Source organism: Mesoplodon mirus, assembly GCF_964341445.2.
Source record: "Mesoplodon mirus genome assembly, chromosome: 7".
Taxonomy (NCBI): Eukaryota; Metazoa; Chordata; class Mammalia; order Artiodactyla; family Ziphiidae; genus Mesoplodon; species Mesoplodon mirus.
This window is the reverse complement of record NC_138983.1, coordinates 75,388,633-75,410,953: the sequence shown is the minus strand read 5'-3', so window position 1 is coordinate 75,410,953 and position 22,321 is coordinate 75,388,633. Positions and strand designations below refer to the sequence as shown.

The 22,321-nt window shown below is 44.1% G+C and overlaps 1 protein-coding gene across 1 annotated transcript in view; it reads right to left on the bottom strand.

Moving 5' to 3' along the window:
• Nucleotides 1-17,250, bottom strand: part of LOC309808807 (forkhead-associated domain-containing protein 1-like) — a gene marked incomplete at both ends in the record, with an annotated part of 80,793 nt that extends 63,543 nt beyond the window's left edge. Inside the window, one exon of the mRNA XM_082629382.1 lies at nucleotides 17,158-17,250. Within this exon, the coding sequence (XP_082485508.1) occupies nucleotides 17,158-17,250 (93 nt within the window). The remainder of the gene's footprint in view (nucleotides 1-17,157) is intronic.
• Between the last annotated feature and the right edge of the window lie 5,071 nt (nucleotides 17,251-22,321).

The window sequence follows — 22,321 nt, the reverse complement described above, 5'->3', positions numbered from 1 at the left end:
TTTTGTAAAGATCAATAAAATTGACAAACCTCTAGCAGGATAACCAAGAAAAAAAGAGAGAAGATACAAATTACTCAAATCAGAAATGAGGGCTTCCCTGGTGGCGCAGTTGTTGAGAATCCGCCTGCCGATGCAGGGGACACGGGTTCGTGCCCCGGTCTGGGAAAATCCCACATGCCGCAGAGCAGCTAGGCCCATGAGCCATGGCCGCTGAGCCTGCGCGTCTGGAGCCTGCGCTCCACAACAGGAGAGGCCACAACAGTGAGAGGCCCGCGTACCGCAAAAAAAAAAAAAAAAAAAGAAATGAAAGCGATGGCATCACTACTGATCTCATGGACACTGAAGGGATACTAAAGGAATATTATGAATAATTCTATGCCCACAGATTTTATAAGTTAATGAAGTGGACCATTTCCTTGAAAGACACAATCTACTGAAACTCACACAAGGAGAAATAAATACTCTGAATAGACTCATATCTAGTAAAGAATTTGAATCAATAATGAATAACCTTCCAAAATGGAAAGCACCAGGCCTGGATGGGTTCACTGGTCAACTCTATCAAACATTAAGGAAAGAATGATCCCAGTTCTCAATAATCTCTTCCAGAAAATAGAAGAAGAGAGAACACTTCCCAGCTCATTCTGTGAGGCCAAGCTTATTCTAATAGCAAAACCAGATAAAGATATTGCAAAACAGGAAAATTGCAGACCAATACCTCCCATGAACATAGATGCAAAATCCTCAACAAAATATTAGCAAATTGAATCCAGTGATGTATAAAAAGACTTATACACCACAGTCAAGTGGGATTTATTCCAGGTATGCAAGGCTGGTTCAACATTTGGAAATCAATTAATGTAATCCATCACATCAACAGCGTAGAAAAGAGAAATCGCATTATCATAACAGTAGATGCAAAAAGAGCATTTGACAAAATTAAACACCATCCATGATAAACTAACAAACCACCAAACCACCACAACAACTCTTGGCAAATTAGGGATGGAGGGGAACTTCCTCAACCTGATAAAGTACATCTATAAAAACCCTAAAGCTAACGTCATATTTAATGGTGAGAAACTAGAAACTTTCCAATTAAGATCAGGAATAAGGTGAAGATGTCCCCTTTCACCACGCATTTTCAACATTGTACTGTATCTCCTAGCTAATGCAACAAGGCAAGAAAAGAGAATAAAAGATAGATTGGGAAGGAAAAAGAAATCTTCTTTGGTGAGGTGTTTGTTCAGATCTTTTGCCCATTTTGCAGATGGCATGATTGTCTATGCAGAAAATCCCAAAGAACCGACAGAAAGCCCTCCTGGAACTAATGAGCAATTGTACCCAGGTTGCAGAATACATGATTAATATACAAAAGTCAATTGCTTTCCTATATACCAACAATGAACAAGTGGAATATGAAATTAAAAACACAACACCATTTACATTAGCACCAAAAAAAAAATGAAGTACTTAGGAATAAATCTAACAAAATACTTAGCTATATGAAGAGGTATATGAAGAAAACTACAAAATGTTGATGAAAGAAATCAAAGTAGTCTAAATAAATGAAGAGATATTTCATGTTTATTTGAAATTCCTTAATGATATATGATGTTTAACATCTTTTCATATGCTTATTTGACATCTGTAGATTTTCTTTGGTGAGGTGTCTGTTGAGCTCTTTTGCCCATTTTTAAGTTGGGTTGTTTGGTTTCTTATTGTTGATTTTTAAGACTCATTTATATTGTTTATTTATTTATTTTATTGAAATGTAGTCGATTTACAATGTTGTATTAATTTCTGCTGTACAGCAAAGTGATTCAGTTATACATATATATACATTCTTTTTAAAATATTCTTTTCCATTATGGTTTATCACAGGATATTGAATATAGTTCCCTGTGCTCTACAGTAGGACCTTGTTGTTTCTCCATCCTGGATGTAACAGCTCACATCTGCTAACCTCAACCCCCCACTCCATCTCTCCCTCAACCCCCTCCCCCTTGGCAACCACAGTCTGTTCTCTATATCCATGAAGACTCATTGATTTTGGATACATGCTTACAGCATCTTTATTCATAACTGCCAAAAACTGGAAGCAACCAAGATGTCCTTTAAAAGGTAAATGGATAGACAAATTGTGGTACATCCATACAATGAAATACTAGTGATAAAAATAAATGAGTTATCAAATAACAAAAAAGACATGGAGGAATCTTAAATGCATATTGCTTAGTGAAAGAACCTAGTCTGAAAAGGTTACATACCATATGATTCCAACTGTATTAAATTCTGGAAAAAGTAAAACTATAAGGAGAGTAAAAGATCAGTGCTTGCCAGGGGCACGGGGGCTCTGGGGCTCAGAATGAAGAGGAGGGGCACAGAGGATTTCAGGGCAGTGAAAATATTTTTTATGATACTGTAATGGTGGATACTTGTCACTATACATTTGTCAAAAGGAAAGAACGTACAACGCAAAGAGTGAACCCTAATGTAAACTATGGACTTAGTTAATAATAGCATATCAATATTGGTTCATCAGTTGTAACAAATGTACCGCACTAATGCATGATGTTAATAATAGGGGAAACTGTGTGTATTGGAGGGGTGGATATATGGGAACTCTCTCTATTCTCTGCTCAATTTCCTGTAAACCTAAAACTGTTCAAAAAATAAAGTATTTAAAAAAATGAAAACACATTAGTTCTTTGGAAAATGTCACCCACATCATCTTCATCACCATTGCCATTGATCTTTGTGTCCTTTGAACCTTTGATAACCCATGAATGAGAGAAATTCTGTGTGTTACATTTTGTTTGTCTCTTGCCAGGCTTCACTGCTTTCAGTTCCTCAAAACCTGTCAAGCCATTATTAAGAAATCAAAGCAAGCAGGAAGTTTTAAATGACTCCACAACTTTGGGTGAGCCTCTACCACATGTTAGGCCAGGAGACAGCTTCCTAGTTTGGCCCTATAATATCACTCGCTCCCTTTACTTGGAAAATTGCTAAATGCTGCTACTGTACAGACGCCCTGCTGCTAATACAGACTGACTCTATAAGCCCCAGCCTACTGAGCTGTCCAACTATGAGATGAACTGTTATTTATTTATTATTATTTTTATTATTATCCTTATCATCCTCTAACATATTTTGAGGGCTTCCTGTGAACTGGGCCCTGCTGAAGCATTTTGTGTGCATTTTTATCATTTAATCTGCATGACAGCCCTAAACAGGGACTCTATTATTATCTCCATCTTAGAGATGAAGAAGCTGAGACTCAAAAGGTGAAGTGAGAGGACAGCATTACCTTGATACCAAACCCAGACAAAGACACTACAAGAAAACTACAGACCAATATCTCTTATGAACACTGATACCACAATCCTCAACAAAATAGGAGGAAACCGAATTCAACAGTACATTAAAAGGATCATACACTATGACCAAGTGGGATTTATTCTTGGAATGCAGACTTGATGGTTCAACATATGAAAATTAATCCACGTAATACATCACATTAACAGAAAGAAGGAAAAAAATGATCATCTCGATTGATGTACAAAAAGCATTTGACAAAATGCAACACTCTTTCATGATAAAAGCACTCAACAAACAGGGAATAGAGGGAAATTACCTCAACATAATAAAGGTCAAATATGAAAGGCCCACAGGTAGCATCATACTCAAAGGTGAAAGACTGAAAGCTTTTCCTCTAATTTCAAGAATAAGATAAGGATACCTGCTTTTGCCACTTCTATTCAACAAAGTACTGGAAGTCCTAGCCAGAGCAATTAGGCAAGACAAAGAAATAAAGGCATCCAAATTCGAAAGGAAGAAGTAAAATTATCTCTGTTCACAGGCAACATGATCTTACATGTACAAAATCCTAAAGAGTCCATGAAAAACCACAACCCTCCTAGAACTAATAAATAACGTTCACTAGCAAAATCGTAGGACACAAAATCAACACACAAACATCAGTTGTGTTTCTATATGCTCACAATGAACAATCTGAAAAGGAAGTTAAGAAAATAATTTCATTTACAATAGCATCAAAATGAATAACATATTTTGGGATAAATTTAACCAAGGTGGTAAAAGATGTGTACACTGAAAACTACCAAGTGCTGCTGAAAGAAATTAAAGACACAAATAAATGGAAAGACACCCTGTATTCGTGGGTTGGAAGACTTAAGATTGTTAAGATGTCATTACTACACAGCAGGATCTACAGATTCAAAATCCCAACAGCAGTTTTGGCAGAAATAGAAAAATCCATCCTAAAATTCATATGGAATCTCAGTGGACCCCAAATAGCCAAAATAATCTTGAGAAAGAAAAGCAAAGCTGGAGGTCTCACACTTCCTGATTTCAAAACTTACTGCATACAAAGGTACAGTAATCAAAACAGTGTGATACTGACATAAGGTCAGGCACATAGGCCAATAGAATAGAATAGAGAGCACAGAAATAAAACTTTGCATGTATGGTCCAATGATTTTTGACAAGGGTGCCAAGATTATTCAATGGGGAAAGAGCAGTATTTTCAACAAATGATGCTGGGAAAGACTGCAAAAGAATTAAGTTGAACTCTTACCTTACACCATGTATAAAAATTAACTCAAAGTGGATCAAAGGCTTAAACATAGTCTAAAACTATAAAACTTTTAGAGGAAAGCACAGGAGGAAAGCTTTATGACATTGGATTTGGCAATGCATTATTGGATATGATACCAAAAGCATAGGCAGCAAAAGTAAAAATAGATAAATTCAACTATATCAAAAATTAAAACTTCAGTGAATCAAAGGACACAATAAACAGGGTGAAAGGCCATCTAGAGAATGGGAGAAAATAGTTGCAAAACACAAATCTGAAAAAGGGTTAATATGAAGAATATATAGAGAACTATAACTCAACAACAACAAAAAAAAAGAACCCCCAAATAACTTGATCAAATATGGGCATAGAACTGGAATAGACATTTCTCCAAAGAAGATATATAAATGTCCAACAAGCATATAAAAAGATGCTCAACATTACTAGTCATTAGGGAAATTCAAATCAAAACCACAGTGAGATACCACCTCATACCCATTAGGATGGCTACTATCAAAAACAAACAAACAGCAACAGAAAATAACAAGTGTTGGCAAGGATGTAGAGTAGGGGAACACTTATGCACCGCTGAGAATGTAAAATGGTGCAGCTGATATGGAAAACAGTAGAGCGGCTTCTCAAACAATTTAGAATAAAATTATCATATGATCCAGCAAGTCCACTTCCGGGTATATACCCCAAAGAATTGAAAGCAGGAACTTAAAGAGTTATTTGTACACTCATGTTTATAGTAGCATTATTCACAATTGCCAAAAGGTGGAAGCCACCCAAGTGCCCACTGACTGATGATTGGATAAGCAAAATGTGGTCCATCCATACAGTGGAATATTATTCAGTGTAGGAGGAAGGAAATTCTGACACATGCTACAACATGGATGAACCGTGAGGACATTATGTGAAATAAGTGTCACAAAAAGGCAAATTTTGTATGATTCCACTGTGTGAGGTACATAAAGTAGTCAAGCTCATAGAAACAAAATAGAACGGGGGTTGCCAGGAGCTGGGGAAGCGGAAACGGGGAATTGTTGTTTAATGGGTACAGTTTCAGTTTTGCAAGATGAAAAATTCTGAGGCTGGTTGCACAACAATGTGAATAACTTACAACTACTGATCTGTACACTTAAAAGCGGTTAAGACCGTAAACTTTATAGGTATTTTACCACGATTTAAAAAATGGCTAAGATGAAGGGACTCACTCAACATCAGGATGCTGGCACAGGGCAATGTCAGGGTTTGAACCCAAGGCTAATTCCAAAACTTGTACCTTTGATTTGTACCCTGTGATTTTCAGAGTAGAGAGTGATTTAATAATGAGAGAGGAGACAGGCAGGACCTAATATACAAAACAAGTGCATTTTTTAAGGCTCCTGCATTGAAAATGTCTTTAAAATGTATATAGTGAGTCCATAAAATATTGAGACGTTTAAACTTCTATTAACAATGACCATCTGCTCTGATGACCCCTGTGCTTTAAGGAAGCCTCCTCAGGAAGCTGACTTAGTTATGACATTGCCCTGAGGTTCACTGACATTGTCGCTGAGGTTCGACGTGTACCTGGAACCGTCCTTTGGAGCTAGGTTTCAACCTTGCATCACCTGGCACTGGGAAGCCCCATCTCAGACCATAACCTCCCACTCCCGGCCTTCCTTATCCTCTGTCTCGTCCTCTCCTTGAGTCACGTAGCCTTTGCTCCCTGTTTGCTCCCTATGGGTAATGCCCTATACTCACCCAGCCTGGGCCCTGCTCAAGCTCACCAGCTCCTTCAAGTCCATCCCGGCCCCTAAACCCTCCTGCCACCCTCACACTTCTGTCCTGAGGCTGGCCCAGTGCCTTTTGGGCACCCCAGACAGCAGGTCCCTGCTCTCAGGCTTTTCATTCTACTTTGACAACAGCCTCCTAGGTCTTCACCTCCTGCACCTGCCTGCATCCTCTGTCTGCTTCTCCCGACCCTCCTCCATCCCTTTACACGGCGCCTTCTGCCCAGCAGGCCCACCTGTGCGGCTACATCCATGGGCTGATGGGCTCCTTGTGTCTGGTTTCTTGTTGGGTTTGGCCAATGGGGGGGTTAGATATCAGAGCAGGGAGGAGAGAGCTTGGGGTACTTACTCCCCTGGCTTCCATTCTCTGGGGCCACACAGCTTCCCTCAGAGGACTCTACCCAGCCCTCGGGGTCTCCGGGTCCCAGGAAATGCCCCTGCCCCTCACCCCTCAGCTCTGGGGGTGGGAACAGTCCTCACTCATACTAGCTCTGGGCCCTGCACTATCCTTTGAGGTTTCTCTGAGCCCTGCCCACTCCCTATGGAGTCCCTTCAGGAAACTCCCCTCCATCACTCCACACCCCTTTGAATGTGCCTTCAGCTCCCTGCCAGGACCTGGACTTCCCAGGCATGGAGAAGCTCCTAGATGGGACCTTCAAGGCTTCTCCTAGCTGCCAAGGGCCTCTGGGTGGTCCTGCCTTCATCCCACCCTGGTCTGGTCCCTCTCCTCAACCATCTCCTCTTCTGCATCCTCACCTTGACAGTGTAACTTCCGTCTAACCTGTGAACATGCTCACCACCCCCTCGGCCTGGAAACACCGCCTCTTCCCCCTTCCTTTCCTTTATTGTCAAATGGCTTCAAGAGGTTCCTCTCCCGCTGGGTCCTCAACCCACTGCCATTGCCCTCGGGGGCCTCCTCGGGCTCTCGACCTCCCTGTGACATGTGACACAGTTGTCAGAGAGAGGCACATGGCCTGGTGGTTCAGGGGTTGGGGGAGCAGGGCAACGTGGTGGTTATTAGACTGGGCTCGAGTCCAGCTCTCCTACTTCCTAGCAGGGTGACCTTGGGCAAGTGATACCTCAGCTTCCTCATCTGTAAGGTAACAAAAGGACAGTCTTATAAGCTACTGGTGATGTATAAATGATATAATACATACAAAAGCACTTAGAAGAGAACATAGGGCAAATGGGAAATGTTCTCTATTATGAGCAAGAGGATGGGCTCTGGAGTTAGAAAGCCTTGAGTTCAAGTCCCACCTCTGCTACCTTCCAGCTGTGCAGCCTGGGGCACGGTTCTTTGCTTCTCTTTGGTTGCTCCCTGAGCAGCAAAAATGAGTTTGATAAGCTGGGCTTCGTAGGATTGACAAAAGGTACTGCTTGGTGACATGTTCAAAGGAGTGGGATAACATTTTTGAAATTAACTTGTGTGTGTGTGTTTGTGTGTGTGTGTGTGTGTGTGTTTTATCTATTTCTTTTAACCTTTTGGTTCTAGGCTATCCCATCCCCCAGCCCCATCCCCCCACTGCCTCCAGAAAGGGATGTAGTGCAGAAATAGTAAAAAAAAAAAATGGGGTTTTCAAAAGAATAAGGATATGAGGAAACGGCCAGGCGCTGGTGAGACGACGAGTCTGGGATTGGAAGGAAAGAAGAAGCTTCTCTGCTTCCCCGTCAGCTGGATCCTTCCTCCCCGGTCTCCCCGGGAGAGCCCTGTGGACCGGCAAGGCCTCAGGAGAGGCTGGTCCTGAAATCAGACTGCCCGAGCGTGGTGCCCAGTGCCCCAGCCTCCCTCTGTGACCTCAGGCAGGATACTCAGCCTATCTGTGCCTCAACGCCCTCATCTGTAAAGTGGGGCAAACAACACTAACCTCCTAAGGATGAAATGAGTTAATACACTCGAAAGTGCCCAGAACAGTACCTGGCACAAAGCAAGCTGTCTCTGTGATGAATACCCTCAGCCTGGAAGCAGCTCTCTGGCTCCCTCACCTCTCTGACTGCTTCCAGGTCTCCACGCCGGGCTCCTCTCCCCTCAAATGTCCGTTTCCTCCGCACTCTGTCCATGGGCTGGGGCCACTGTGCCACCCCGTCGATTCGCAGGTGTGTATTTCCAACCCCTGGCTCATCTCCAGACCCCAAACTGCCTGGCTGCTTCCGGGATGTTGAGGTGCTCACTCAACCAGTCCTGCTTCCTCCCCTCTTGGTAACGGTATTATCACCTGCCAGCTCATCCAGCCATCTTTCTCCGTGGCCTGTGGCATTGATCCTACTGATTCTTCCAGAAAGCTCTCAGACCAGTCCCAAAGCAACGGTCCAGTCAGGTGGTAGTATTAATGTGGTGGGCAGAATGGTCTCCCAAAGATGCCCATGCCCTGATCCCCAGAACCTGGGAATATGCTCCATGACGTGGCCAAAGGGACTGTGCCGATGTCAAGGTTACTAATCAGTGCTCTTAAAAGAGGGAGACTAAGGACTTCCCTGGTGTTGCAGTGGTTAAGAATCCGCCTGCCAATGCAAGAGACACGGGTTCGAGCCCTGGTCCGGGAAGATCCCACATGCCATGGAGCAACGAAGCCCGTGTGCCACAACTACCGAACCTGCGCTCCAGAGCCCACGAGCCACAACTACTGAGCCCACGTGCCACAACTACTGAATCTGCGTGCCTAGAGCCCGTGCTCTACAACAAGAAAAGCCACTGCAATGAGAAGCCCGTGCACCGCAACAAAGATTAACCCTCACTCGCTGCAACTAGAGAAAGCCTGTGCTCAGCAACGAAGACCAAACCCAGCCAAAAACTTTTAAAAAATTTTTTTAAAAGTGGGAGGCTATCCTGGGTTATCCAGGTGGGACTAATTGAACTCCACCAGTCCTTATAAGCAGAGAACTTACTCTGGCTGGATTGGAGAGATAAGTGGTGTTTCTTGCTGGGCCCCCACTTAACAGCCCCAATGCTCCTCTTCCTGGGAAAGCACCAGGTCAACGTTTCCTCTTTACCCAAATCCCCCCCTAGATGGCAACACCTCAGTCTGTTGCATGAATGAGGATCACTAGAACATTGATCTCACATTTCACTGACAACCCCCATTCTCCATTCCACAGGGTGGAATTTCCCTAGCTTACTCAATTCTCTTGTTATCTCAGTTAACTGAGAATTTCCCATTTAGATATTAGATGTTCCCAAAGCTAAATTTACACTCAAAAAGTGAAGCTTCTGTTTTTAGAAGCTTGAGTCAGCTCAGTCTGAAACTCAGCCCCACCTCCCCCGTCTAGCTGTGTGATTTGGGCCAGTTCCTTAACCTTTCTGAGTCCCATGTCCATGTCATCAAATGAGGATAATAATGATAATAGTAGTTCTCACCTGCACAGGATTTGTTTTGTGGATATAATTCTATAAATATATATACAGAACATACATAGATGATGTATAAAGCCATGTGAGATACAGTAAGTAGTCCATAAATGTATGCTGTAGCTGTTTGCATTATGTATGCTATTCAAAAGATTATGATCGAAAATTTCTTTCATCTCACATCCATCAGAATGGCTACTATAAAAAAAAAAAGGGAAATAACAAGTGTTGGTGAGGACGCAGGGAAAGTGGAACCCTTGTGCCCTGTTGTGAGAATGTAACTTGGTGCAGCCACTATGGAAAACAGCATGGCAGTTCCTCAAACAATTAAAAATAAAATTATCATATGATCCAGCAAGTCTACTTTTGGGTATATATCCCAAAGAACTGAAAGCAGGGCCTTGAAGAGATATTTATACACCCATGTTCATAGCATTGTTTGCAACAGCCAAAAGGTGGAAACAACCCAAGTGTCCATCAGTAGATGAATGAATAAACAAAATGTGGTGAATCCACACAATGGAATATTATTCAGCCTTAAAAAAGGAAGGAAATTCGGACACATGCTGCAGCATGGATGAACATGGACATTATACTCAGTGAAAGCATGTTATACTCAGTGAAAGAAGCCAGTCATGAAAAGACAAATACTGTTATGATTCTACTTATATGAGATACCCAGAGTAGCCAAGGTCATAGAGACAGAAAGCAGAACGGTGGTTGCTGGGGGCTGGGATGGGGGGACAAGGGGAGTTGTTGTTTCATGGGTGCAGTTTCAGTTCTGCAAGATTCAAAGAGTTCTGGAGATGGATGGGGGTGATGGCTGCACAACAGTGTGAATATATTTAATGCCACTGCACTGCACACTTAATAAAAGTGGTTAAGATGGTAAATTTTATGTTATGCATATCTTACCACAATAAAAAAAAATGAGAAAAATGAGATCACGATCTAGCCCTTTCCTCTGAACTTTTTCCTCTTGGAAGCCCTCCATCTGCTGGTGAGAAACTAGTCCCATCAGTTGCTGTGGTGGGTACTGACCAATGAAACCAGCCGCCAGTTCCCAAACAGGGGACAAAACATTCCCTGAGGACTGGTGAGACCAAACAGGTGAACCCCCAGAGCAAGGAGCACTTGGGGAGAAGCCAAGGGTGAGGTGGGGGTGAGGGGGGAGGATGGGAGCACGACCCAGGCAGGAGGACAAGCGCGATGCAGATGGGGAGCCAGCAAGTGCACCCTCCCAGGCCTGTTTCATTCCGTGGATTTCCCCACAGAGAGTCCACCTGTCACCTTCTGTCTCAAAATGCAGGTGTTCGCTTAGAATAACAGAAATGTGAATTAAAATGACACAGGTACCATACTTCACCCCGTAGATCAGTGAAGATCCAATGGGGGGTCAGCACCCTAGGCTGGGGAGGGAGTGGGAGACGGGCGTCCACTGCTGGCAGGACACCACATCCGGAAACCTCTGGTGGGCAATTTGGCCATGCCCATCAGAGTTACAGCTGTATGTGTCCTTTGACAGAGCAGACATACCTGCACGTCCGTGAAATGATGCAAATAATAGGAGAATCCCAGCAGCCTTGTTTAATAATAATAAACAAGATTATGGTGTAGGCTCTGGTTCTTTTCTGAGAGGGAGCCCAGAACTGGCAGGGGCCAGGAAAAGGGACGAGAGTCATCCGGCTGGATGGGATCTGGGGTGTGTGTATGAGATCAGTCTGGCTTCACGACCCTCAGATCCCACGCTAGAAGGGCTGACACAGGCTGGAGAGATGGCTCCACCCATGAGAAAGGAGATGGCTGGCAGGACACTGATCACCGAGGGTGAGGGGTGGACACCAGCATTTCATCCCCCTGTCATGTCTGTTCTTTCTTTTTCTCTTCCATCTCCACCCTCGTAGCTGCAGCCCTGCGCTGACTTGGGCTGTCCTAGAGCTCAGTCTTCTAGGGATCCTGGGACTTCCCCAGGGTGGGACTGAGGGAGTCCCTGGGGAGGGGTAGGGTCAGTCAGCCCTTCATTGTTTACCCTTCGCTTCTCTTTTCCTCAAAACAAAGTTTATTGAAAGAATACACACACACACACACACACACACACACACAAAAGCAGGAGCTCTGCTGATCAAGAACGGAGAGGGAGGGAGCACTGATGGTGGGGTTCTCAAAGTGTGGTCCTGGAGCCAACTCCAGGGGACTCCATTCCCCCCACCTGAACCTGGGGAGCATATAAATGTGAAGATTCCTGGGCCTTACCCCAAACCCACGGGGTCAGAATGCCTAGGAGTTCATGTTGAACAACCACTCTTAAACATGCGGAAAATCCAAAAACCACTGGCTTTGGTGTTTCTTCATTCTGGAAGAACTGAGTCCCTTTCTCAGCAGAGTTTAAATAACAGCCACATCCAACTCTAAAGATTACAGTTTACAAGGCACAACAAATCATATAAATTATAACTTGCAAGGTTTAACTGTGAAATGAGCAAGGCTGAGGCTTTTGAGCCATGTAAAATGGGAGAGGGGAGATTGTGAATAGAGCTCCTGATGGCTCGCCTGCACACAGCAGCTGGGATGTTCACTGGCAGGTCTCCCCCTTGTTTACAATCCTTCAAGCCTTCTTCCCACTGCTTTTCAGATAAAGATCCAAACCCTTATGGTGACATGAAGGAGGCCGACTTGTCCCTTAGCCCTCCTCCTTCCCACTCTGACTTCTGGACGCCCTGGTTTTCTCTCAGTCCCTTGGGTTCACAATATGCTCTTCCACCTCAGGGCCCTTGCACATGCCATTCCCTTCTCCTATTGTCTAGTTAAGTCCTCCTTGTCTTCCATATTCCTTTCCTTTACAGCCCCAATGTTGGAATGGAATTAGTCACACCTTTGTGGGATCATTTGACTTATTTCTCTCTCTCCTGGCAGCTTCCTGATGTCAGGGACCATGTCCAGTTCTGCCATCACTGTACCCCTAGACTTGGCTCGGTGCTGAGGCTCTGGGTAAATACTGGGCAATGAATGAGTGATAGCAACAGTTATCACTGTTGACTATAAACAGTTCTCACTAGCCTGGCTATAAACAGGCTTCCTATTGCCTTAGGGAACCAAACTCCTTACAGGATATAGAAAAAAGTCTGGAAGGTAAAACCCTGCAAATATCAATATTGATATTTCCCTGAGCCAAATGATTACAAGTGACTTTTATTTTCTTCCTTATATTTTCCTTTCTCCCAATTTTTAAAAACAAGAAGCATGTAACTACCTTCCATTATCGGAAAGAGTAAATGATGTCGAAATACTACGATACCAATAGTCAAAACAACATGTCAGCCTTGCTGATGAGTAGAAATCTTTAGAAGCATGACTGCCTATTCTTTAGGATTGATCCAAGCAAATAAAACAATCTTTTTTATTTGCTAGATGTAACCTCTGGGTAAATGCAATGATGACTTTTTAGTAATATAAATCCCTGAATTTTTTTTTTTTTTTTTTTTTTTTTTCGGTACGCGGGCCTCTCACTGTTGTGGCCTCTCCCGTTGCAGAGCTCAGGCTCCGGACACGCTGGCTCAGCGGCCATGGCTCACGGGCCCAGCCGCTCCGCGGCATGTGGGATATTCCCGGAACGGGCACGAACCCGTGTCCCTTGCATCGGCAGGCGGAATCTCAACCACTTCGCCACCAGGGAAGCCTAGTGACGTATTTCTTAAGCTAAGTCCGAGGAGCAGTCAGCAGTGAATTATTTATATACAATGAACGCAACTCAATTTCTGTCTAGTTAATAACTGTCCTCATTAGTTCCCTTTTCCAAATGGCTTATTAATGTCAGTGGATCCTCATCTCAACCCTGTGCACCTCTGAGGATTCTTCTCAGTCTCTGTTTTATGAGACCATAATAATGATCATTGTGTCATTCACTGAGCACCACATGCCAGGCTCTTTATATGCATTTCTCACTTAATCCTCAGAATAACCCTGTGAGGTAAGAGGTTTACAGACAGGGAAAAGGAGCTCAGAGTGATTAAGTAATTTGGTTGAAGTCACTCAGCCACAAAGTAGCCTAATGAGATTCAAACCCAGCTCTGTCTATCTCCAAAGCCTGTGCTTTTAAAAATTACTACAGTTTTCTAATATCATAGGCCGGTTCAAAACAGAGATCTCTGTCTCTACTTTAGCCAGACAGGAAATAAAACTACCCCAAATCTATGCCTTGTTAGCATAAAGAAGAAACTACAGTTCTTCTTCTTCTTCTTTTTCCTCCCACTTTGCACACTGAACAGATGTTCTGTGTCCTTGAAGGGAGACCATATCATGGAGGAGAATCTCACGGGGACGTTCATGGAGTTATCTTTAAATCTGTTGCGTTTACAATAAACATTCTCAGAAAACTAGGAATAAAGGGGGAAATTTCTCACTTGGTAAGAACATGTATAAATACCCTACAGCTAACCTCGTACTTAACGGTTAAAGACTGACTTTTTTCCCCTAAGGTCAGGAACAAGTGAATATAAGGATTTATACACTGCTCTTGTTCAGCAGAGTCCTGGAAGTCTTAACCAGGGAAATAAAGCAAGGAAAAGAAGATTCAAGGCATTCACATCTCCTTTTCTGAAAGGAGAAATAAAATTGTTCTTATTTGCAGATGACATGATTGTTTATGTATAAAATCCCAAGAAATCTACAAAAGCCCTTATATAAGAAAGTGCAGGGCCTCCCTGGTGGCGCAGTGGTTGAGAGTCCGCCTGCCGATGCAGGGGATACGGGTTCGTGCCCCGGTCTGGGAGGATCCCATATGCCGCGGAGCGGCTGGGCCCGTGAGCCATGGCCGCTGAGCCTGCGCATCCGGAGCCTGTGCTCCGCAACGGGAGAGGCCACAACAGTGAGAGGCCCGCGTACGGAAAAAAAAAAAAAAAAAAAGAAAGTGCAGTTAAGGTTCCAAGATACCAAGAAGCATACAAAAATCAACTGTATTTCTATATACTGTCAATTAACATGTGGACACCAAAATTAAAAATATAATACCATTTACAATCACTCAAAAAAAAAAAGAGAGATATACTTAAGTGTAAATCTAACAAAACATGTTCAGGACTCGTATGCTGAAAACTACAAAACACTCATGAGAGACACTGAATAAATGGAGAAATATACCATGATCATGAATTGGAAGACAATGTAGGAGTATATCAATTATTCTCACATTGTTATATACGATTAAACACAATTCCAATCAAAATTACAGCATGATATTTTGTATATACAGACAGGCTTACACTAAAATGTAAATGGAAAGGCAAAGGAACTAGAATAGGTTAAAAAATTTTTTTAAAGAAAAGTGGGAGGAATCACACTACCTGATTTAAGAGTTACATAGCGACAGTAATCAAGGCTATCTCATAATGGTAGATCCATTATGACAAATAGATCCATGAAACATAATAGGAAACTAAGAAGTAGCCCCCATAGAAAGTATGGCCAGATTATTTTTGACAAACTTGCAAAAGCAATTCAATGGAGAAAGGATAGTCTTTTCAACAAATGGTTCTGGAACAACTAAATATCCACATGGAAGAAAAATGAACTTTGACCTAAATCTCACATCATAAACGACAGTGAACCCAAAATGGTTCATAGATTTAAACATAAAACTATAAAACACTTAGAAGAAAACATAAGAGAAAATCCTCAGGGTCAGGGACCTGGTGGCATGTTCTTAGACATGACACTAAAAGCATGATCTATAAAAGAAAAAATAACTACCTGGACTTCATCAAAAGTTAAAGCTTTTGCTCTGTGAAATACTCTGCTAAGAGAATGAAAAGACAAGCTACGGATGGGAGAAAATATTTGCAAACCATCTATCTGACAAGGGACTCATATCTAAAATACAGAAAGAATTCTCAAAACTCAATGGTAAAAAAATTAACAATTCGATTAGAAATACTTAAAAGATATGAAGAGATATTTCACTGAAGAGGATATGCAGAAGGCAAACACGTACATGAAAAGACATTTAACATCACTATCGATTTGGGAAATGCAAGTTAAGACTATGATGAGATACCACTACACACTTACTAAAACAGCTAAAATGAAAAACAGTGTTTAGGCTAATTGCTGGTGAGGATGTGTCTCACACATTGCTGGTGGAAATGAAAAATGGTACAGCCACGCTGGATAAGCCTGGCAGTTTCTTTACAAACCGAATCTATATAAACACATATGTTAATCCATGCAATCATACTCCTGAGCATTTATCACAGAGAAATAAAAACTTATGTTCACACAAAAACCTGTACACAAATGTTTATGGTACATTTATTTGTAATAGCCCCAAATGGAAACAAAATGTCCTTCAAAAAGTGAATGGTTAAACATAGGTGATACGTCCATACCGTGGACTATTACTCAGCAATAAAAGAACAAGCTAATAACCTAAATGGATGTCAAGGGCATTACAATGACTAAAAAAAAAAAAAAAAATCAATCGCAAAGGTCATAGATAAATGATGAAAATTATAGAGACGGAGAACAGATTAGTGCTTTTCGGAGCGTGGGGACGATGGTGGGAGGAGGAATTGTGACTATAAAAGGAGCATCTCAAGGGACATCTCTGATGATGGAATACTCCTATATCCTGAGGGCCACACCCAAATCCACACGTGGTAAAATGGCACAGGACTCCACACATGCTTCGTGCCATTCTCTCTACCATTTGTGCATCTATAATTATTTCAAAATAAAGTTTAAAAAACTCTGTTGAGTGAAGTCTGAGAGTGGTCTGCCTTTCACAGTCCTAAAGGGATTCCATTGCATTTCTCTTTCTGCTTCAATATTTTAATCCCTTTCAAAATGTTAAAAGGCTCAAAGCCACTGTTTTTATAATTCCTTACTTACAATTTCTTCCAACTTCCTTGGCTGTCAATGAGCTGGGACTGTGGACCAAGCCACAGCTAATTCAGAGAATGGAATGAAATGAAGTGAGAGAGCGCTGAGGCCATGCGCAGGGCTTACCCTGATTTACTACTTGGAGGTACGTGGGCGGGGGAGGGCTCTGAGGGGCCCATAGTCTCCAGAAGCTCTGGAAAGGGCGAGAGGCCATTGCTCAAGCTGGGCACTTCAGGTGGCCGTGGCTGCCACACGCGGAGCAGGTGAAGGTCAAGCATCAGCTCTAAGCCCACCTTCCAAACCACGCCATCAGGGTGGGACACTGCACACACAGTCAGCAAAGGACACAGGGCCCATCGCACTTTGCACTGTGCTCATTCTTACCACATGTGCCAGGGAGACCCAGCACATGCCGGGATTGGTTATTGGTGGCACACCGAGGAAGGCTGGGACTGTTAGCCAGAGGCTGTGCTTTACAAGAGACTGGAGTCCACAGAACAGTAAGGACTTTTGGTGGTGTGAGGGGTAGGGAGGGTCGGGGACTGGCTAGGAAGAGGTCTTACCTCTAAAACAAGGTCTGAATTTTCATGCCTTCCAATCGTAGTGCTTTTATTCAGGACAAAATAGCCTTCTGCACTCTTTAGATAGGCTTTCATATTCTCTGCTTTCCCTATAAAAGGTTTTCAGAAAACAATTTTGTTAGAAAAATACAGTCCTCTAATTATTCAATGTCATATTTAGAATGAATGGAATACACCATAATGTCCACAGGAGAAGTCAGCAGAGGTAGGAGTGGATAGCTGGATTTAACAATGATCACAATGATAATTCCACACATTTTTAAGACTGTCCTTTTAACAGTGATAGCCGGCATAGATGAGCTTGCTTCTGATCACAAGAGGACATCCTTTATGTAACTCAGAGCACAAACAAGCAATAGCAAAAAAAAAAAAACCAAACAAATCTGAATTCCACTGATAACCGCTCTCCACCTCCCATTAAGTTTAGTTTGGGGTTAGTTATCTGACAGAATCAAATACTCAGTGTTACTAACCCACCACTTACTAGCTCTGTGACTCTGAGTGAGTTACTTATTCTCTCTCTATGCCTCTGTTTCCTCATCTGTAAAATGGGGCTAATGATACTCTGTATCCCAAAGAGTTTTGTGAGGATTAAATGTGAAGCATCTAGAATGGTGATTGCTACACTAAACACCCATTTGTCCTACTGTGATTGTGACTGTTATTAATCTTGGGCTTCTGAACTTTGACTCAAGAAACTCCAACTTCTACAGAGCTTCTTAAAGTGTGGAAGAGTCAGTCATCAAGGAAATGGGAATTAGAAGATACTTTCTTTTTAAGTCACCGCATTCCTTCATATATTTAGGTTGAAAAAAAAATGATTTCCAAAGACAAAATATCAAGATTATAGCTTGGCTGTACGGTCAAGACTCTGTACGTATCTTTTCCTGGCATTTTATTAGGAAAATGTCAAACACACAGAAAAGTTGAAAGAAGTGGATGGTGAACTTGTATAGAACCACCACTCAGATTCTACAATCAACATTTTGTTCTATTTGCTTTATCACATATCTACCCATCTATACATTTTATATTTTAATGCATTTCAAAGTAAACCCTATACATGTTTTTAAATTTTATTTATTTATTTTTGGCTGTGTTGGGTCTTCGTTCCTGTGCGAGGGCTTTCTCTAGTTGTGGCAAGCGGGGGCCACTCTTCATCACGGTGCACGGGACTCTCACTATCGCGGCCTCTCTTGTTGTGGAGCACAGGCTCCAGATGCGCAGGCTCAGTAGTTGTGGCTCGCGGGCCTAAATGCTCCGTGGCACGTGGGATCTTCCCAGACCAGGGCTCGAACCCATGTCCCCTGTATTAGCAGGCAGATTCTCAACCACTGCGCCACCAGGGAAGCCCTATACATGTTTTTTATTTTTTATTTATTTATTTATTTATTTATTTTAATTATTATTTTTTTTTTTGCGTTACGCGGGCCTCTCACTGTTGTGGCCTCTCCCGTTGCGGAGCACAGGCTCCGGACGCACAGGCTCAGAGGCCATGGCTCACGGGCCCAGCCGCTCTGCAGCATGTGGGATCCTCCAAGACCGGGGCACGAACCCGTGTCCCCTGCATCGGCAGGCGGACTCTCAACCACTGTGCCACCAGGGAAGCCCATATATACATGTTTTTTAAAACATAAAAATTTCAGTGACTTCAGCTGGTTCCAAGATATTGATGATAATTCACATGATATTTGAATTCTGATCCATCTCAGTGCCATGTCAAAGAAAGTCTCTGTGTGGGGTCTTCGTTGCTGCATGCGGGCTTTCTCTAGTTGCGGCGAGCGGAGGCTACTCTTCCTCACGGTGCGCAGGCTTCTCACTGCGGTGGCTTCTCCTGTTGTGGAGCATGGGCTCCTGGTGTGCAGGCTTCAGTACTTGCAGCACGTGGGCTCAGTAGTTGTGGCACACGGGCCTTACTTGTGGCTCGCTGGCTCTAGAGTGCAGGCTCAGTAGTTGTGGTGCACTGGCTTAGTTGCTCCGAGGCATGTGGGATCTTCCTGGACCAGGGCTCGAACCCGTGTCCCCTGCATTGGCAGGTGGATTCTTAACCGCTGAGCCACCAGGAAAGTCCCCAAAGTCTCTTTTCAACTGAAAGGTCACTGAAGTGTGAAGTTGTTAAACTGTGGATAAAAACAAAATCTCTAGGTCTGACCGTAGAGGGTCTCCTGTCTGGCTCTGCTTTCCATCAACATCTCCATCATCATTCCATCACTGAATCCCTACTAAGTGCCAGGCACTGGGCTATCCTTTTACACACATGGCCTCTTTTCATCCTCAGAACCACCCTGCGAGGCAGGTGTCAGTATTGTCCCGCTTTACAAATGAGGAAACTGAGACTCAGAGAAGTTAAGGTCACACAGTAGTAAGTGTGTGACAACTCTGGGCCTTTGCATGTAACCAGTGTACAAACCTCCATTGCTGCTGGTGGGGCAGAGTAGGGGTGGGGGAATTGCACTGTCTGATGACACTTGGCACATGTAATAAAAGAAAGTCCTTGAAACCAGCATTCTATCCTCTGAAAGGAAGACGAGACCCTACCTGGGGGTAAGAGAAATAAAAATAAGCTGGATAGTTTATATTTGTAAACTTTGAGGCCTGTGGATGTCCCACAAATATTGATGCTTTCATATAATGAGAAATACATTTGATTAAGTTCGCTGTCATGTATACAGGGGAAAAGACATTTCCTCTTCCCAAAGAACCATGCTCTGCTGCCTTCAGTTATTAATCTTCAATTGCAGAGGACCATGTTAGCACGCAACACATTCAAGTCTAATTAAGCTAAAATGGAAACTTCCAAGAAATGTCTCTTCTGCAGGAAAACCACAGGAAAAGCCACTAATCTAAAACTTAAACTTGGATTATGCACATATTTGTTTTTTAGCTCTCACCCCAGACGTCCCCAAGGCTGGGGTCTTCTCTCTGCTCAGACGTCCCCCCTCGGGGCAACCACCTGACCACTCTGGCTAAAGGCACCCTCAGTCATGTTATTCCCCTGCTAGTTTTCCCCTGCTGTGTTTCCTTCCTTGTACTTATCATTCTCTGACATGTTCTTGTTCCTTTCTTTAGTTATGCTTGCTGTTGGTTTCTCTTTCACTAACATATATGTTCCTGGAAAACCAGAACTGTGTTCATTTTGTTCAGAAGCAATTCTTCATGGGTATGTTGTGTTTGTACCCATCTTCAGAGCAAAGGCATTGAAAGATTTTGTCCTGCACTCACTTTCCGAGGATGCTTGTATGGCAAACAGCTTGGGAGGATACAGGTAATGTTTCTAATAAAGATAACGGCTCCTTCTGGGGCAAAAGTTGGGCAGGTTTGCTAGCAGCCCCTTTCAAAGATTGCAGTTTCCTGAGTTTGGAGTTCCTTACCTGGGACACAGACCCACTGTGCGCACAGCATCCACACTGGCTGCTCTGCACCACCCCGAGGGACTTTCAGGGCAACAGGAACCAATGCGCATATGCAGCTCTGCTGCCTGTTATGTCGGCTGTGCTGTGAATAATCAAGTTCTTTGTTTCTGGCCCAGGAGTCTCTTGTCTTCTGCCAGGAACTATAAGCTGGGCAGGCTAACTTACTAACTTTCAAACAGGGTCAAATGTCAGACCCTTTGCAGTTCCTGCCAGTTCTGTGCATTACCCCTTCTCCAGGGTAGGGGGCGGCGGGGGGGCAGAACCTGACACATAGTAGGTGCTTGGGAAACACTTGCTGAGTGAATGAAAATACAAAGGGCACCTCAAAGCAAGTCAGTACAGCCAGCTGGCTAGGAAGCTTTGATAGTAACTACCTTTCATTTTTCCTGTCAGTATCTAGCTTAGATGACTCCTTGGAAAACCTAAATTCTATCTCTTTAGCTTTTGGATTGGACAATATTTCTCCACCTTCATTTTGCCCTGTGCATCACTTCCTTGCGTGAAAACACTGTCAAAGTAATTTGAATGTGTGGAGCTCTGTGAATTCGTTCTTACTCAGTGCCATGGAGCACCAGCCACAGGAAAGAGCAAAAGGGCTTCAGTCATCTGCGTTCCCCCGACCACTTTGGATGGCTCAGAATTGGGCTATAGGAGCAAACTTTCTTTTGAGGTTTACAGTGGCCTCAAAGTTCCTTAAAGAAGGGGAGTTCAGGTAAGGGGCGGGTGTGTGTGTGTGTGTGTGTCTCTGACCATTGGGTGGGTGTTGTCCATAAATCAGGGGAAACAGGGGTTCCTCTCTTAATCCCAGCTATACCCACAGGACATCCAAGAGCTGGTGCCCAGGAGAGGCTTAAAGCTCCCGTGCCGCCTCCCTTGGGGGGCGAGGTAGGGGCTGCACTTAGGAAGGAACGGCTGGTGTTGGGGCACCTTTTCTGGGGTGCTCCTGGCGACCCGAGCCTGGATCAGAGAGTTCGGACTCGGCTGGCGCCGGGTCCCCTGCCTACCCCAACGCCCTTGACCTCGCAGGGCTGGCCTCCTCCGGCCCAGGTTTCCGCCCGCCGCCTCCTCGCGCGCCGCTCTCACCTGGCCTGAGGAAGAAGCCCACGCCTCGTCCTCTGCCAAGAAGCCCTGACCTCCGCCCTGCCGCCCTCCCGCGGAGTCTCCAGGCGACAGCCCGCAGCCCGCGCGCCCGCCCGTCCTTTGTACGAACGTCGCCACGGCAACGCCATTATGACGGCCGAGCTGGGGAGGGGCGTGGCGTGCGCGGCGCCCGAGGATGAGGGGGAGGTGCGCTGGCAGCACCCGGCCAATTACAGCCCGCTGCAGCGCTGCGAGCCCTCCCCGACCTGCCCCCTAGAGGTCCCCAGCCCCGTTTCCAGGATGGGGAAACAGGCTCAGTGTTCACAGAAGTAGCTCCAAGTCTTACAGCGGGGAAGGAGCAGACTCGAGAATCCTTCCTACTGACCTTAGCTCTAGGCTCGGTGCGTTGAGGAGGGGGTGGTCAGGCGTGGGAGGGTAATGGAGCTGAACCACGAGAAGCCTGGAGGTTAGTCCCCCCCGTCCCACCCGAATCTCTAGTTCTCTCTGTTGTGGAGGAGAAAACAGAGTAAGCTGGGGGACCATCACTTCTGGGGATGGGGGTGGAGATGGGAGATAGGTGCGGTGGAAGGAACACTTCTGAAAGAATGGAAGATTCTCCCACGTGCTAGGAAAAGGGTATTTACAAGCCCACA